The sequence below is a fragment of the Prionailurus viverrinus genome, chromosome C1 (genome assembly GCF_022837055.1).
Source record: "Prionailurus viverrinus isolate Anna chromosome C1, UM_Priviv_1.0, whole genome shotgun sequence".
In the NCBI taxonomy this organism is placed as follows: domain Eukaryota; kingdom Metazoa; phylum Chordata; class Mammalia; order Carnivora; family Felidae; genus Prionailurus; species Prionailurus viverrinus.
In genome coordinates this window covers 17125682-17143821 of record NC_062568.1, presented here as the reverse complement: position 1 = coordinate 17143821, position 18140 = coordinate 17125682, and the positions used below count along the sequence as shown (strand labels likewise).

Below are 18140 nucleotides of genomic sequence, written 5' to 3'. Positions count from 1 at the left end.
GTTGAACTAATCACTAGAAGCCAATGATTTAATCAATTATGCCCAAAAGGAAGGGTTTAGGAAGCTTCCAAGTTGATGAACATATGGAGGTCTTGGGAGAGCAGCACACCCAGAGAGGGCAATAAGGCTTCACACCCCTTCCCACACTCCTTGCCCTATGAATCTCCTCTATTTGGCTGTTCCTGAGTTACATCCACTTATAGGGAACAGTAATCTAGTTAAGTAAAACATTTTCCTGAGTTCTGTGAGTCACTCTAGCAAATTAATCAAACTCAAGGAGGTCCTGGGAACCTCCAAGATACAGCCAGGTAGCATCTGAAGGGCGGTGGGGGGCAGACTTGTGGGACTGAGCTCTTAACCTGTGTTGGCTCTTAATGCTATCTCCGGACAGGCAGTGTCAGAACAGAGTGAAACTGTAGGACACCCAGCCAGTGTCACAGAACAACTTAATGTATGGAAAACCCACACATCTAGTGAAGTAGAGGAGGTACACAGGAAAAGTGAGCTTTTCTTTCCTCTCTATATATTATCATCTCTATATGTATTGTATTTTTTTAGAACTACCAATCTTGCCCATTAACAGATGAGTAAGAAATAGTCAGTGAATGAGTTGTATAGTGATCTACTTTCGGATTCTGTCAGTGATCCTCCTTCAAGTTGTCTTATTTAGTTTTTACCTTTCAGCCCATTTGTTTTTCTTTAAAAAAATATTCCCAGGGCACCTGGGTGGCTCAGTTGGTTAAGCCTCCAACTCTTGGTTTCAGCTCAGGTCATGATCTCACAGGTTTGCAAGATCAAGCCCCACATCGGGCTCTAAGCTGACAGCAAGAAGCCTGCTTGGGATTCTCTCTCCCTCTCTCTCTGCCCCTCCCCAATTTGTGTTCCCCTTTTCTCTCAAAAATAAAAAAATGTTTAAAAAATATATATATTCCCTCAAAATTCTTTCCTCCCACCCCACACAGGGGTGGTAAAACCAACCCAGGTCAGTCCAGCACAGTGGTGAGCACAATCAGTGGTGCTCGAAAAATACTGGTGAATAAATTATTTGATATCTGCTCTTAAATCTTGAGAAGCATTTATATAAGAGAGGTTATGTTTTAAAGGCTAGAAGAAAACTTGAGAGTCACTCAATTCTCTCACTTAAAGAATTAAAGCTAAAAAGAGAGGAGAGGCAGGGAGGTCACCCAATCCAGCATTCCTCTCCACAGGAACTGGATTACCAAGATGCTGTTTCAGGTATAGGAAAGAACCCAGGAAAGGCAGGGAAACTGGAAAAACTACCACCACCACCTGACAAGGTTAACAATGCCTAACAAATAATTTCCTACTGCCTGAACTCATTCTCCAAATTGACAGAATTAGTAATCTCCTTTGACCAACAAAGGTACTTGGAGTATGTTTTATTTGTCCTAAGAAAGAAAGAAAAGAAAGAAAAGCAAGAAAAGAAAGAAAGAGCAAGCTATCATATTAATGTTTTTTTCCTGAGAAGTCACTCCTCATTCAAGATGAAGAGAACTGTTTATTTATAAGATTTTTCTTCCATTACAGACTCTAAAGCAAAATTTTAACAAACTTCGTTCTAACACTATGCTACTTTAAAAAGAAAACCAGTGGTATCTTTTTCCTAAGAACTGGTAACATCTGCTATGTAGGAAATAAATGTGTCTGATGCTACTAAGGTGTTATATAAAATTGCCAAGTGTGCTTATTCCTGAAAAGTTTGAATACTTAAGAGATACAACATAATTTTAGTTTCATTTTTCTTATTTGTTTCTGGGAATAGATTTCTTCTCAACATTCTCATGCCTTAAAATATTAACAAGAGAAAAGGAAATTATGAAAGAAGTTATTTTTAAATTCCTTTTAGGTATTTTTTATTCACACAGAACATTTTGTTATTTTATCATTTAAAATTATTAACACACCAGAGGATGAGTAAACTAAAATCTCCAATCTCTTTAGTTCAAAACTGATTTTTCTATTCCTCTTTCACCTCCTATTTCGTGAGCATAAAGCTCCTATGTTTATAAATAGATCCGTAAAGACAGCACTTTAAACAGGTAAGAAAAATGAAAAATAGATTTTAAAAAACAAATAATTCGTATTTAGCTCTGTAGAAATTTCATAGACATGATCTCTAGCGAAGGAATTCAGTCAAACTCCATTCTATTCCAAAGAAGCCATCCCTTCCTCCTGGTGCAAATGGTAGCATTATACTGGCCAGAGAGTAAGCCAACAAACCCAGCTGAAGCCAGGAGTGTGTAGCTGAGTAACGTCAGACTCTCTGGCATCCTTCTTACATCCTAGCTGAACATCACTTGGTCCACAAAGTGTTATTATAGTAGGATCTTGGAAATAAAAACAATCAAGATGAGGTATCTTGGAAATAAAAACAATCAGAGTGAGGTATCCATTCACACAGAAGACTTAATGTCTAATTTCTAACAAGGTCTTTCCTCTGCAGTGATTGGTAGATTTCAAAAACAAGTCATTTCTGATATAATTTCACGTCTAGAGGAAAGGTCAACACGAAATGTTACCAGTGTTACTTTTTAAGAATCTAGATTACAAAGACTTAACGGTTAATCCTCTGGTAGTCTGTAAAAACTTGTATTTGATTTTCCAAAACTTCTTTTAAAGATAGATGATGACATTTTCAATTAAAAACAAGTCAAATGCTAGGACCCTCGGGTAGCTCAGTCGGTTAAGTGTCCAACTCTTGGTTTCAGCTCAGGTCATGATCTCAAGGTTCATGAGTTCAAGCCCTGCATGGGCTCTGTGCTGACAGTACGGAGTTTGCTTGGGTTTCTGTCTCCCTCCCTCTCTCTGCCCCTCCCCCACAGGCACACTGTCTCTCTGGGTGTCAAAATACATTAAAATTTTTTTAAAGTCCTTAATGCTTATAAAATTTACAAAATGTAGAATTTCAGGGTGCCTGGTTGGCTTAGTCAGTGGAGTGTGCGACTATTGATCTTGAGATTGTCAGTCAGAGCCCCATGTTGGGTATAGAGATTACTTAAAAATAAAATCTTTACAAAACAAACAAAACACAATTTCATACTCAGGTCTATGTATCCCTTAAATTACAAAGAAGTGAATGAAAAGAGCATATATTCATGTAATTTATACATACACAATAATCTCACTAATCATCCAGTAGCAATAAATACTCTCAGGAAGATTTCATTTTGACCTTTTTTCTAGACTTGCAATTGTATCAGAAATGACTTGTTTTTGAAATTACGCATCTTGTCCTAACTAAGCAAGGACCACAGCAGCAAACATGATTGTAAATTCTGCATTTTACACAGCATTTCTAAGTTTAACCTGTAAAAAGCAAAACCCCCACCTTGCTGGAACATAAATCACAATATTAACAGCTACAACAATTTTTGTGAGCGAATGCTTCTAAGCATTATAAACTGTCATATTCATTTCATGAAGAAAAATATTGGTCCTTCCTCCACATAGTAAATTTCTTAATGATGACATTTTTAAAAATTCTATCCCCGAATATAAATATTTCTGAGGACACCACAAGATATCGAGGAACAGAGATGCACATGTTGCTAAGAAGCAGCTTTGCCAAGTTTTTTCTTAAAATTTAATAATAAACTATAGAAAAAACAGGCAATTAGAAAATGTGATTTAGCTATCATTAATCTACATCAAAGGATTATAATGATGTACATTGTGTGCCTTTCAAATTATTCTCTATTATAGGTTTCACAACAGAAGTTGAGAAATCTCTTTGACAAACTAGTCCCTTATTAAAAATCAAAGGAAAGTACTTTGCTACCATCTGTGCAACATTAACGCCTTCAACCGCAAGAATGATTATTTTGTAAGTTAAGAAGTATTCAGTTCTATTTTAAAAAAACAACAGCAACACAACTATTCAAATGTTCATCTTCATCTATTATAAGAAAGTCATAACATATATGAAATACTATGTAATTCACTATAGAAAGACAAGCATCTCTTTGGAAGCCAGAAAACAGAAAAGGAAATTGTGATCCCATGAAAGCATAATCAAAATGTTTTTTTTTTTAGACGTCACCACCAATACCAACAAATGCTTCACAGAGCCTGACCAGCACCTGCAAGGTCTGATTTAATATGATGGGAAGCAATATAAAATACAAACTTTTAAATTTAACTCCATTAGTAGAAAACAGATTATGTTATAAAGAATAAGGTAAAATTATCCATAAATGGTTTTCAGAAAAATTTGTGACAATCTTTTCTCTTGAAAATACACTGAACTGAGGAAAACCTGTTCAAGTGCTTAGAAGCTCATTTTAAAAAGCATTACTATAAATCAGGCTTCTTTATCTCTAGTATATCATATACCATGTCCATGATTTGACAAGTTCTTCCTAATTACCCACCTTAATTACAGTAATTATATATTTCATAGTAAATGCAACTAACAAGGTTCTTTTGAAAGATAAATTGTGAACTACAGGGCTTAAAAAAATAGAGATGTAGATATCTGACCATCCCACTTAATTCATCATCGTCAACACCCATTTAACAGAACTAGATGATTTTCAAGCTACACCTTGGGATCACTTAATCTAACACCCTTATTTTATGAGATCTGTTTCCAATTTCCTCGTTATAAAGAGGATAAACCAGGATGCCTGGATGGCTCAGCGGGTTAAGCATCCAATTCTTGGTTTTGGCTCGGGTCATGATCTCATGGTTTGGGGCATCAAGCCCTGTGTTCGGCTCTGCACTGACAGCATGGGCCTACTTGGGATTCTCTCTCTCTCCCTCTCCCTCTCCCTCTCCCTCTCTCTCTCTCTCTCTCTCTCTCTCTGCCCCTCCCCGCCCCACACACCTGTGTTCTCTCTCCCCAAATAAATAAACATTAAACAAAAAAGAGGATAAAACATAATTTGTCCCCAACTGTTAGTTCCCTCTACCTAGTAACCTAGTACACCTTATACCACTTTAATTTTAGAGGTACTTGCTACGTAAACTAACATAAGGTACTACATAAAATATCGAATACACTATAAAGAAACAGAGAAATACCCTCAAAAAAGCTCCAATGCCCTTTGAGGCTAGTTTGTTTTGGCAGAACCTCAGGAGGAAAAGTTAATGCGATGCCACTAATCAGCAGAATAGGCTTGGCACCATGTAAATTATAGCTCTGGACAGAGATTTATATTTCAATATGTTTACACTCTAGATTTACCATCTTCTGTAAAAGGAGAAAAGGAAGATGTTACCATTATAAAATGAATTGTTGAAATCAAAACCTGAGAATTTGTTTTAAAATTGTTTTGGGGATGCCTGGGTGGCTGAGTCAGTTAAGCGTCCAAATTCGGCTCGGGTCATGATCTCATGGTTCATGAGTTCAAGCCCTACACAGGGCTCTCTCCTGTCAGCCCAGAGCCCACATCAGATCCTGTTCTCCTCTCTCTCTCTCTCTCTCTCTCTCTCTCCCTGCCCCTCCCCCGCTCATATGCACTCATGCACACGCTCTCTCTCTCAAAAATAAATACACATTAAAAAAAGTTTTTTAAATAAAATAGCTTTAATTAAGTTTAGTCTCTGGGGTATGAATTAACCCTTACCACTGCCAATTTGTCTCCAATTCAACAAGTATAATGAACACCTATACACCTAACCAAAACATTGTGTTAAATGTACAGTGTAAGTAAGTAAACAAACTCACACCGTGACCTTCCTGCATAACCTAAGTCCTCAATTTCCTCACCTACAGAATAAGTGATTTAGGATGACCTTCCTGCTCCTAAAATTTTGATTGTATGTTATCCAAACTGTGAAATTTCAATTCATGCTAAAATAAGTAATGATAAAGCCAGCACTGCTGAAGTCTGGTCAGACAAAAGTAGTTACTACTCACTATAATAAGGAAAATGAACACAAAACGGCTTTCGAAAAATGAATCACCATAATCCTCTCCTCAAACTCCCAATCTATTTTACATGACAAAGACAACATTCTAAAAGGCCTCTGGCCCCATGCAAAAACTTATTCTAAACCTGATAATTTTTATAAGTATCCTTAGTAGTGATTAAATATGGAGACATTTCATACATGGTCCACAAAATATGAAAACCATACTAAAGACTCAACCATCATTAATGACAGTAGAATTTCTGGAGAAGTCCCCTACCTTATTCTTCTTTGCACCCCAAGGCACTATACCCGTACCCCACTATGCTATAATTCACTACCCATCAAGAGTTACTCCGCTCCCGGGGCGCCTGGGTGGCGCAGTCGGTTAAGCGTCCGACTTCAGCCAGGTCACGATCTCGCGGTCCGGGAGTTCGAGCCCCGCGTCGGGCTCTGGGCTGATGGCTCAGAGCCTGGAGCCTGTTTCCGATTCTGTGTCTCCCTCTCTCTCTGCCCCTCCCCCGTTCATGCTCTGTCTCTCTCTGTCCCAAAAATAAATAAACGTTGAAAAAAAAATTTAAAAAAAAAAAAAAAAAAAGGTCACATTACATTGTTATGGGTTAAACTGTGTTCCTCATAAAATTCATCTATCCAAGTCCTACTCCCAGTACCTCAGGATGTGACCTCAGGAAACAGGGTCATTACAGATATAATTAGTAAAAACTAGTAGAGTGGGACTCTATAGTGCAAAAAGACTGGTGTCTTTATAAATATGGGGAAATTTAACATAAACACGCATGCAGGGAGAACACCATGTAACACGAAGACTGATATCTACAAACCAAGCAGAGAGGCCCTCCTCTCACAGACCTCCCTCACAGACATCCTTCCCTGACAGACATCCTTCCCTGACAGACATCCTTCCCTCACAGACTATGACGGCACTAACTATACCAACACCTCAATCTAGAACTCCTAGCCTCCAGAACTGTGAGATCATAAATTTGTATTATTTAAGCCACACAGTTTGTGGTGTTTTGTTACAGCAGCCTGAGCAAGCTAATATATTACTACACAGAAACTGGAGAAGAATCACATCAAACCATCACGACAGACAGAATTCTCAGAATAGCACCTCAGATGTCAATGCATAGCCAATGTTCCTAAGAGACGACACATCTTGGAGATCTGACAAAAGCCACTTTCAGGCAGACATGAACATTTTTCATATTGTACACTTAAATCAAGAGTTTAAGGGCACCTGGAAGACTCAGTCTGTAGAGAATGCAACTCTTGATCTCAGGGTTGTAAGTTTGAGCCCCACAGTGGGTGTAGAGATTACTTAAAAATTAGAAAATCTTAAAAAAAAAAAAAAAAAAAAAAGATTTTAATCCTCCCCCTCAACTCCCTCCAAAGATGCATGAACTCTCCTTAATCAATGGTATCTATGGGGGGGGGGGGGGGGGGGGGCATATCATACACTAATCATTTTAATTAGAAAATTAAACACTATCAGCCCTACCTCTGAGTAAGAAGGAAAAAAATACAGATGATAATAATGAAGTTTCTTCATTATGCTCTTAAAGAGATTTATAATGCAGTATTATTTTTTCAAAAAGGTAAATACTTTTTGAAATGTATATGAGTATATAATTACATCTGAAAACATGTAAAACTTTATCACATAGCATATTATATCCTAAAAGAATAGAGTCTAATACAATGATGAGATGAAGAAAACTTTTCATAGGTAGACTATGATTAAATTCTTCTTAAAAATATGGACCTAGTCAATAAGACAAAGTATTTGCCTTGTTTCTTTAATTTGTCTAATCAACTTCACCTTTAGTAGCTGACAATAACACAGCTTGTCAGAAATCTAAGATCAGAAGATTTAGAAATGGAAATTCAACCATTTTATGTGAGCATTATCAATCATTCACAGCATCCTGCCAATCAAGAAAAGGTTATCCTATAAACATAAGCTAAAATGACACGATCTGATCAACAAAAAGACAATTCCAGTATCTAATTATGAAGATTCAAAACCTTTTACTTTCTTTCCACAGCTAATTAGTTCTCAGCAGAAAGCACAATGGGAAGATATATAGTTAATACACAGAGTCTAAGAACAATTTGAAAAACATTAACCCCCATTTAAATAGAAAAGAAAATGAATATTAGATTTTTGCTCTTTCAAAATGTGCTCATCTAATTAATTCAGTCTAGAAAAGCGATGCACAGAAGGTTGTATTCTATCTTGTAAAAGTGTATTTAAGTGAATTTAAGGACAAAATCACTTTTCCATGTATATTATTCAGAAATTATTATAACTGTAAAAAGCAGGCAATGTAGGTGGTGCAAAGTGTCTGGACTGACAATCAGAAGAAATGGGCTCTATTTCTCATTTCCAGTACTAACTACACATGTGATGTTAGGTGAGATCATTTAACCTCTTTGGACCCTGCTTTCTCTAAGTGATCTCTAAGTTATCTGTCACTTCTCAAAATAATTGCAAACGCTGTCAATCTTCAAATCTGAAATACGCCATCAGAATTCCTGACAGATCTTTACATACTTTCTGCGATCAATATGAATTCATCATCAGATATTTCATGAAGAGAGAGAGTGATCTTTCTCACCTGATAGCTTATTGTCATGCAGCAAATTCCGGAGCTTACTACAAAGCTGGATCATGCTGTCCAACTGTCTATTTATCTTCACATCTTGTATCCAGGCTGGGGTGTAACACACTGGACATCCGGTTCCAATGCAGTCACTTACACAATTACTTTAAAAATGTTAAAATATATATATATATATATATATATACACATATCAATGCATTCAGAATTTTAATTCCAAAAGATAAACATAAACAGTTTGAACAGAAGTAAATAAAGGTTGTCTTAACAAGCAATGGGCAATCATATAATATTTGTTACAATGATGTTTTTGAAAGAGTATGATACACACATACAAATCTGTACCTAAAGTCGCTTAGGCCATTTGATATGAAGAGATTTTCCTTAGACATTACTCTGCAAATCTTTTTCATGCAAATAAATCTATAGCTTCTAAGGGGTAAGAGTACAGAAAGGGACATAAAGAAACATATTTAGTACCAAATGCAAAACAGCCATGCATTTCAACCTTTTCTATCCTAAATCTTAACACTATGTTTCATGGAAAATTACTGCAAAGAGACTGGAAAAGGTAATTTTTGTTTTGTGTGCAGACAAGTGTCTAAAGGTTTTAAAGTAGTTTCTGAGAAAAGATACTTGATTCTTTCAGACATTTTTATAACCTGTAGACTCAAATCATCTCAGGTTATCTGTCTAGGAGTTAAAGTCTCACAGTTAGGGGGATTTTCTTAACTTTAGGGGTTACAAACCCTTTGCAAATCTGAAGATATACATAAGCTCTTGTAGAAAAAAAGGGGGGGGGTCACAATCCCCCTCCAAAGCTTATCTGTGGATTCAGAAATAAGAAACCTAACAATCCACTCTTCCCTTAGTCTCACCAAAGGAGCTCCAACAAGGCTGGGTAACCTGATAAAAACCACATCTCTCCCAAATACCACATTCCTTTTCATGTGACCCACTCATTTGTAGGCACAGAGGATTCTTATGAGATCCTTCCAGAAAAAGCCTGTGGTTAGTTCTATTATTTGTATCTTCGATTCTGGCATGATTTCTGATGCAAAGTAACTCAATAAATGTTATAAAACAAATCTGTAATCCATACCTGGGCTAAGAGAGAGTTTCCAGATGAATGTCAAATTTCTTTAGCAAAGAAAAGGACTTCTTTGAGTTTCTTTGCTTGTACTTAAGTACCCTTAACTTAAAACTCCAACAGAGAAAACAGGGAAACTGATTGTACAGGGGACTGAAATCATCAATTGTTATGTAGTACTTAAGTATTTGAGGAACACGATTGACAAGAGTCGCAATCCACTCATCAGGAAATCATTACCTTATTTTCAGATAAAGAAAATGAGATCCAATTAGGTGAGACACTTACCCAGCACCACAGCAGCACTCAGTCTATTTTACACATTCTATAATGTTCATCTTATAAATGTTCTCAAATTATTTTGTAAACATTAATCTAGAATTCTGGGGAAAGATATTATTTCTCAATAGATCTGTATAACTTAGTAAGCCAGTATTTTCCAAATGACCGACAGATGTGGTCAGGAAATCATGCTGGGTGAAAGATCCATTCACAGCATAGGATAAGTCAATGAAATTTATTGGAACAGAATACAAAAAGTTCACTGGTATCCTTTTAAAGTCCACACTGTAACAAATCTAAAGAAACTAGCACTTGCTAAGTAATGGTGTCGTATCAAAGAAGAATATCCATAATTATCTAAAAAGTCTATTTAAAAATCCTTCTTTTTTCCAACTATGCATATGTATAATACAAGATGTTCCTCACTCACATACTGCAATCAAAACATTAGATCACAACAGAATGATTACATAAGTAGATACGAGAATCTACAGTCTTCTATTCATCAAAGCAATGAAGAGATTTGCACAAATATAACACAGTGTCACTCTCACTAGTTTTTCTTTAGTTTATAAAATGGTTATTTTTCCTTAAAACAGTGTGACTTATGTTACTACGTAATGTGTTTATTACTGTTATTTTTAAGTGAATGGTATTTTTTAAATGTCTCAGTTTTACATGGTAAATACACATACAAACAAAACTGCTTTGGGATCCTCAATTTTTAAAGGTGTAAAATGATCCAAAGCCAAAAAGTCTGCATATGTCTGCCATATGTTTTAAATGATTTCTACCTTAGAGAATACATGGACTACTTTTATCAGGGATTGACACGAAAGTACCTTGGAACTACCATGACACTGTCAATGACTTAAAAATCTGTGCCCCTCCAACCAGCACCCCTCCACTTCAATGCTTCAACCAGACTGGTATATATCAAACCATCTTTTAAAACTGCATGGTATTTACGGGGTGCCTGGGTGGCTCAGTCGGTTAAGTGTCTAACTTCGACTCAGGTCACGATCTCACGGTGTGTGAGTTTGAGTCCCATGTTGGGCTCTGTGCTAACATCTCAGAGCCTAGAGCCTGCTTCAGATTCTTTGTTTCCCTCTCTCTCTGGTCCTCCCTCCCTCCCTCCGTCTCTCTCTCTCTCTCTCAAAAGTAAATAAACATTAAAAAACTGCATGGTATTTACAACATTGCTTAGCAGTTTTACACAGCTGCAAATCTGCAAAGAATACAGTTACCCAATTCTTGGCATCACATAATCAAAATTTGTCACCGATCTATTACATACAGCGAGTACATCAGCTGAAACAAAATAAATCTGCTTACTACCAAGTAAGGACAGGAAGTGGGCATATTTCATAAGGGCATCATGGGAGGTCTTTTGGAGGTGGTGACATCTGAGTTGAAATTAACTGATGAAAAGTTAGCCTCACAAAAATTTGGCAGTACATTCTAGAAGGAGGAAATAGCAAGTGCAAAAGTTCTGAGGCGGGAATGACTTTGGTGTGTTTAATGAACTAAAAGGAGAAGGTAGCTAGACAGGGTGAGCTAGAAGGAAGTGTGGCTGGAGAGACAGGCAGGAATTGGGTCCTGTACAGGTCTTCCAGACCTAATAGTGAAGAGTAAGGATTTTATTCTAACTGTAAAAGAAGCCACTAGAGGACTTTAAGGAGGGTAAGGATATGGATGTGATTTACATTTTTAAAAGATCACTATTAAGAATGTAGAAAATGAGGAAGGGGAGCAGTTAAGAACTTATTATACTAGTCTGAGGAGAGATAATACAATGGTGGCTTGGATCAAATAAACAGTAGTAAATACAGAGAAGAGTGGGAAAATTCAAGATTCAAGGCACATTGTGAGGTGGAGGTGACAGAACTTAATGATGTGACAAGGAAGAAAAGAGCAGTTGGGTATTACTTGTGGTTTCTGCCTTGAGCAGCTCTGTAGTCGGCAGTCCGCTTTATTGCCATGAAGATCTCTGACGTGGGCACAGGGGAAAGGAGGATGACTGACTCACGTGCCCTGCCCATGTGAAGTCCTTGTCATCATCCAAACGGAGAGTGGATGGGCAACATGTACTATTCCCTATCCCAGCCTCCAGCTGGATATGCCCCATATATCAAATCCATGTTTCCAGAAGGAAAACTGGGACCCCAAGCATAGTCACTTCCCACACATCAGCCCACAGCAGTCACACAGTAAATTATTTTCTTGTGTGCTTAAACTTCATGCCGAAGTCGTTCATGCCAGATAGTCATGCGTCATTACTGAAGTCATTAAAAAACTGATGCAAAGGAGGCTACATGGACCCTGTCTCAGAGACAATTAAACCAAGACATTCAGTCCTTTAATTGATTTCTCCAGAATAAGAAATAGAATGAGATGAAAATCTAATATTCTAATCTATATGCCAGGGCTTTCATACTATAACATGGACATAATCCCATAGTAACTATTATGGCTTGAACTGTGTTCCCCAAAAAGATGTTGAAGTCCTAACCCCCAGTACCTAATCTTATTTGGAAATAGGGTCTTTCTCGAGATCAAATTAACATGAGATTATCGAGGTGAGCCTTACTCCAGGAGAGCTGCCATTCTTACAAAAAGGGCAGGTTTGGACACAGAGACAAACATGCACACTAAAGAGAAGGCTGTGTGAACATGAAGGTCAAAATCAGTGATAGACCTACAATCCAAGGAAGGACAAAGATTGCCAGAAGACAAAGGTTCTCCACCACCAGAAGGTAGGACAGAATCATGGAACAGGATTTTCCTCACAGCCCTCAGAAACAACCACCCTGCTGACACCTTACTGTTGGACTTGTAGCCTCCACAGCTGTGAGACAATACATTTCTGTCATTCCAAACCACTCAGTCTTTGGTACTTTGTTACAGAAGCCCCAGAAAATTAATCCAGAGCAAGATTTTCACAATCTGGAAGGTCTGGACTCCAAAGTAACCAGAAGGGGGAAAAAAAAAAAAGAGCTGTATTTCAATTACATAACAGATTTTTCTCCCCAAGCTACTTACTAAGCTATGCAACTCTGAACAAGTCACCCCGTTTGAGCTTTGATGCTCTTATTTGTAAAGTAAGACAGTTTTATGCATCAAAATGAGACAATGTACAGTAAGTTATTTGTAGCCTATGAGAGTTACACAAACATAACACACAACATATTACTAATATGGTTACAGGAGGATGACCTAGTAAAAAATATAGTTACACTATGGATCAAGTCATAATTACTTACCTACAGAAGATGTGCTCACATCCCCCTAAACACACAGGCTCCCTCAGAATATTAGTGCTGTTTGAAGAAAGGAAGACAATCAAGACTTAGGTCATTGTGAGATAAACACTTATTACCCAACATTTCATAAATCCAAGGGCCGACACTACTGTATTTCTCTTTCCAAAGCAGAAGATTAGGATATATTTATTTGAAAGGCTGTTACTCCCTGATTAAATATTGTATCATCACACATCTGCTGAATTCAAATAGCTACTAGCAAGCTCAGTACAAACTGTAACATTTTTTATAATGCATGTAGTGGGAATTCAGAAAGAAGGAACTTTGTGTAAGTATCCCTATACCTTTATAGAGGATGGCAAAACCGGCCACTGACTGCTTCTTTCAATTACTAAGATACATCTTCACTTAATGATTCAAAGTATAGACCATAAATTTCAAAATAAGGCCTAAAAGGCAGAATGACCATATAACATTGTCCAAATGAGAACATTTCTGGGAGTGACAGGGCATGACAACTAAACAGGACACTGGGATAGCAGGTGTAAACCAGAACTGACCCAGGAAAATCAGAACATCTGACCACCTTGACCATAAGCATTCATGGTTTCCCATAGGAATGCACTGGTTTCTGGCTATTGTTAAGAGGCAATTTATTTTACATAGATGCCTTGTCAAAAATACAGCCATTCTTTCAGTTCACAATTAACTGACTGTTTTGTTCGTTAAGCAACTGCAAACAGGAATCATCAGGTTGACATTCTACGGACTGAATGAGAGTCATGGCATTGGGGAAAGAGAGAGAAACACAATTACTGTGCATCAAAATACCTGCTACATTTGATAATCCTCAGAAAGTAACAGTACGTACTTATTAATAAACACATCAAGTCATTGTATTCAGAGAGTGTAATGCAGCAAGAGCAAACAGGAGAAAATAAAGCTTTTGAAGGATGAATATTTTTTGTGCTTGGTTTATTACACTAACCTTAGGGCCTTTAGGTATTTACAGCATTATTATCCAATTACCTCTGTATATGTACCACATATCAATAAAAACAGTTTTCCACATTTCTTGAAAGATCAAAGGTATCAAATAGCACATTTAATAGATGTGAACATTAAAGTGAAATTGAGCTTTCAGAAAGAATGCTAAAAACAGAGTACACACCTATAATGTTATCCTCAAGATACCAAAAATGGTGCTCACTGACATTATAAAACCCATTGCTTTTTAAAAACTCACAATGTCTGAGTTTTCTATCCCACCACACAGATCACAGTGTAAAAATATGACTTGTGAAGTGCCAGGCACTTTTGTGACTCTGGCAATGACGATGATCTCTGCTACAATGCTCACGCTCCTCCTATAATTTCCGCTCACTATTTCACCCACCAAATCTAATCTGATCTCTCCTCATCAAGTGTGTTGAAATCTACTTCATCACAAGTTTGGCTCTAAGATCTCAGAAGTGATGTATCTCACTTCCTCCTATCATTATATATATATACTCCCTATATTTTTTTTATTCCACCACTCTGACCAAACCTCCACCTTCAGTTGCTCTCTGCCTTCAGACAAGGCCATTCAGTTCATTAGCTCCTTGGATTCCCAGGCCACAATTACTACTTCACGGACATCTCCACCACCACCCTATTTGCACTGACCTTTTAGACACTCACAGATGCCAGTAGTACCAGATAGGCCCCACAGTCCACTCCTTCCTTGCCTACTCTCAGGGGATGAATAACAATGATAAAAAGTCAGATATATACAGACAGATATATACACGGGTCTCTATAAATTCAGTTGGTACTTTCTTCACCTTTGTGTAACAAATGCTTGAATAGATGGCTATTCAAAACAATCTCCATGCTCCTAAATCCCATTAACCTGACTGTGAGCTTTTCACCACCTGGGCCTATTCCTTCCTCTTCACCCATAACCCTGTCCCTCCCTCTGGGCTCAGGGGGAAAGATGTCCTGCAGTCATTCTTCCTTCTTAAAATGTGCTGCTCTCCCTGTCCCTAGATCCAGTATCTTCCCTGTCTCCTAAAGTAGTCGATTCTCATCATTATACTCAGCAAAATTTCTTCTTCTATCTGCAACTAAACACGCACAGGTACTCTCTCCTCCACCCTAAAAAGTAGCCCTTTCTTCAGCTCCTGCCTCACTCTACCTTCAGCCCCAGCTCTTCCCCTCTCTGTGGATGTAAAGTCCTCAGAAAGTGCTCTACATGGTTCTCTCCATCTCCTTATCTCCCTAGCTTGAACTCCCAACTCTGCTGAAACTGTTCCCTAAAGCATTTTTAGGCCTCGTTCTCCCTGACTTCTCTGTGAGGCAACGTTGATCTCACATTCTTTCCTGAAACCTTTCCTTCTGTTGAGTTTTAATTTTCTTATAGCACATTTATCCGCCTATTCCAGCATTTCGTTAGCTGCTTCTTTTCCTGTCTCTCAATTGTAGGCTTATCCCCAAGATGCAGTTCACAGTCTTCTGGCTTTCTATGGCAGTACTCGACTCAATGCCTTGATTCTATTTCTAAACTTAAATTTCCTTTTTACGATAACTCTGAACCCTTTATCTCTGGTTCTGACCCTTCACCCTAGCAATGAGATGCTATAGTGTGATTAGCAATGATTCTAGTATCTATGAATAATTGATAAATTATACTAATTCTAATTAGTGAGCTAGAATATATTTTTTGGTGCTGTTAGCAGATGAGGAAGGACACTGGAAGACTGACAGAGAAGTATGTGCATGTGCAGAAAAGTATGTACGCATGCATAGTGGAAGGAGCAGTGAGAGGGGTGTTAAACACAAGACTGGGAGAGGGAGGTGTGGTGTCAAGTTCAAAAAATTGTTAATGAAGACCTCACAGAGCAGATAAAGAGTGGCACTGATCTCTGTCAAAGCCAGGCTTTCAGACAATGGCTAGAGCTTAGAGGAGAAGATACTCTGCAATAAAACAATTTTTATTACAACCAGACAATAAGTATCAAAATTTTAAATGCATCCACTTTTAATTCAACTATTCCTGTGTCAGGAATTTATCCTTCAGAGATACTCAGGTGCTTGCAAAACTGAAACTCTAAAATACCAAAGATGTCTGTCTAGACAGGATAATAAAGAGATTCCAGAGATTAAGAAATAAAACGTCATATATATGTCTGTATACACACACACACATACATATACACATATACATACATACACATATATACATATACACATATATATACATATATGCATATAAATATTTTTTGTTTTAAGGATCCAGAACAGCATATGACATCCCAAGGGTGACAAGGGATACCCAGCCTTCAAAATAATGATTGAAAATTATTTTGTCCTTCAAATTTTATACCCAGTCATCTCCCACAGTAGAAAGTGAATAGATAATATAAGAAAACTGATCTTTTAGTGCAGGAAGTTAGAAAGTTAATAAATAATGTCTAAAATGGAAAAAATCAAGAGGTAGCAATAGAAACCTATTATTTGGAAATGTAGATGCAAACCATGAAGAACTAAGAGATGAAAGAGGTTGTATCTGGAGTACAGATGAAGCAAATGAATATTTTTATTATGTCTCTGACTTAATGACTTTGTTGATTATAGTCATGCATAATTTTATTTTATTTTTTTAAGATTTTTTTTTAAGTACTCTCTACACCCAACATGGAGCTTGAACTCACAACCCTGAGATCAAGAGTTGCAGGCTCCACTGACTGAGCCAGCCAGGCACCCTGTTCACAAATAATTTCAACTAAAACCTTGTAAAGGCCATGGACAAGGATATTCACTCCACCACAGCATATTAAAGCCAAAGACCAGAAACAATCTAAATTTTAACCAACAAGAAAACGGTTAAATAAATCATGATATATCTCCCGGATGTATAGTATCTTCTCATCTGAGGCTTACAATGCTTATACAAACACAGAGAACCTCTTAAAGGACACATAATAAATTGATCATAGTGGGTTCTTAAAGAAAAGGATTCAGGCCCACCTGTCATTCCCTTAAATATTTAATCACCATATACCTTAATATTTTAATGCATGTATTATTTCAATTTTTAAAAACTTAATATTAGAAAGTTCTTCACAATCCAGTTAACTCCAAAGCAAGCAACATTTTCTTGCACTGCTCCTCCACAAAAAAAAAACCTCTGCTCTCAGCAGGCCAGTGTCTGTAACATTTCTCAAATAATACCCAAGATCCAAAACCAGACTGCTCAGGCTGTTCTCCCATCCTAGAATATGCTTCCTCCTCACAACTCCCAAAACTATTCAAGCCCAACACATTATCCAAATATTATACAGGATGATATAATAAAAATGACACTAAACAAAGCACAGAAATTCTTGAATTTTAGTTTCCATACCATCACTCATGCAAAATCTGTACCTTGCACCATACATGTAAAGAACACAAGGTTGACTGCAATACAATCTATATTAAGGAGATTATAATCTAACTAGGTAATCTGATAAGCAAAGTTAGTGTATGATTTAAGAGAATTACAAAATGTTCTCAAGTTCCAGAGAGATGGCATCTAGTTGGAGCCCTGGAAATCAATGCTGAAAGCTAAATTATTTTGTATTTTATCTGCTTGATTCCTTATTTTTCCCCCTGGTCTCCAAATAGATTCTAGCCCTACAAACAAGAGATATTGACTTTCATTTTTTCTGAGCTCCCCACCACTACCTCCCTAGCGTGGTGCTATACGAACAGCAGAATTTCGATAAATCCTCAGTGAATGAAGCAAATGGAAGAGTACATGCAAAAATGAATTTATATTAAGAATTCTATTTTATCTTTACCCTATTCTTTGTTTGATATACATATATATTAGAAAGAAAAAAGTCCAGAAGAATAAGAAAAGACATTTGCATGGTAACAGGATTTTTGTACCTTGAAAATTCAGCTACTCTACTTTTTCCAATCTGCAGTCATACTTCTGTTACTTCACATGTAGTTGAT

At 37.2% G+C, this 18140-nt stretch overlaps 1 protein-coding gene across 3 annotated transcripts in view; it reads right to left on the bottom strand.

Moving 5' to 3' along the window:
• Positions 1–18140, bottom strand: part of BARD1 (BRCA1 associated RING domain 1) — an 84262-nt gene that overhangs the window by 59284 nt on the left and 6838 nt on the right. The window contains exons 2-3 of one of the 3 annotated variants that reach the window (XM_047871901.1): positions 13155–13211; positions 8517–8665 (exon numbers count right to left, since the gene is read on the bottom strand). In XM_047871901.1, the coding sequence (XP_047727857.1) occupies positions 8517–8665; positions 13155–13211 (206 nt within the window). Of the gene's footprint in view, positions 1–8516; positions 8666–9621; positions 10916–13154; positions 13212–18140 lie in introns of those variants that run through there. The other 2 variants (XM_047871902.1, XM_047871903.1) reach the window with 2 other exon arrangements.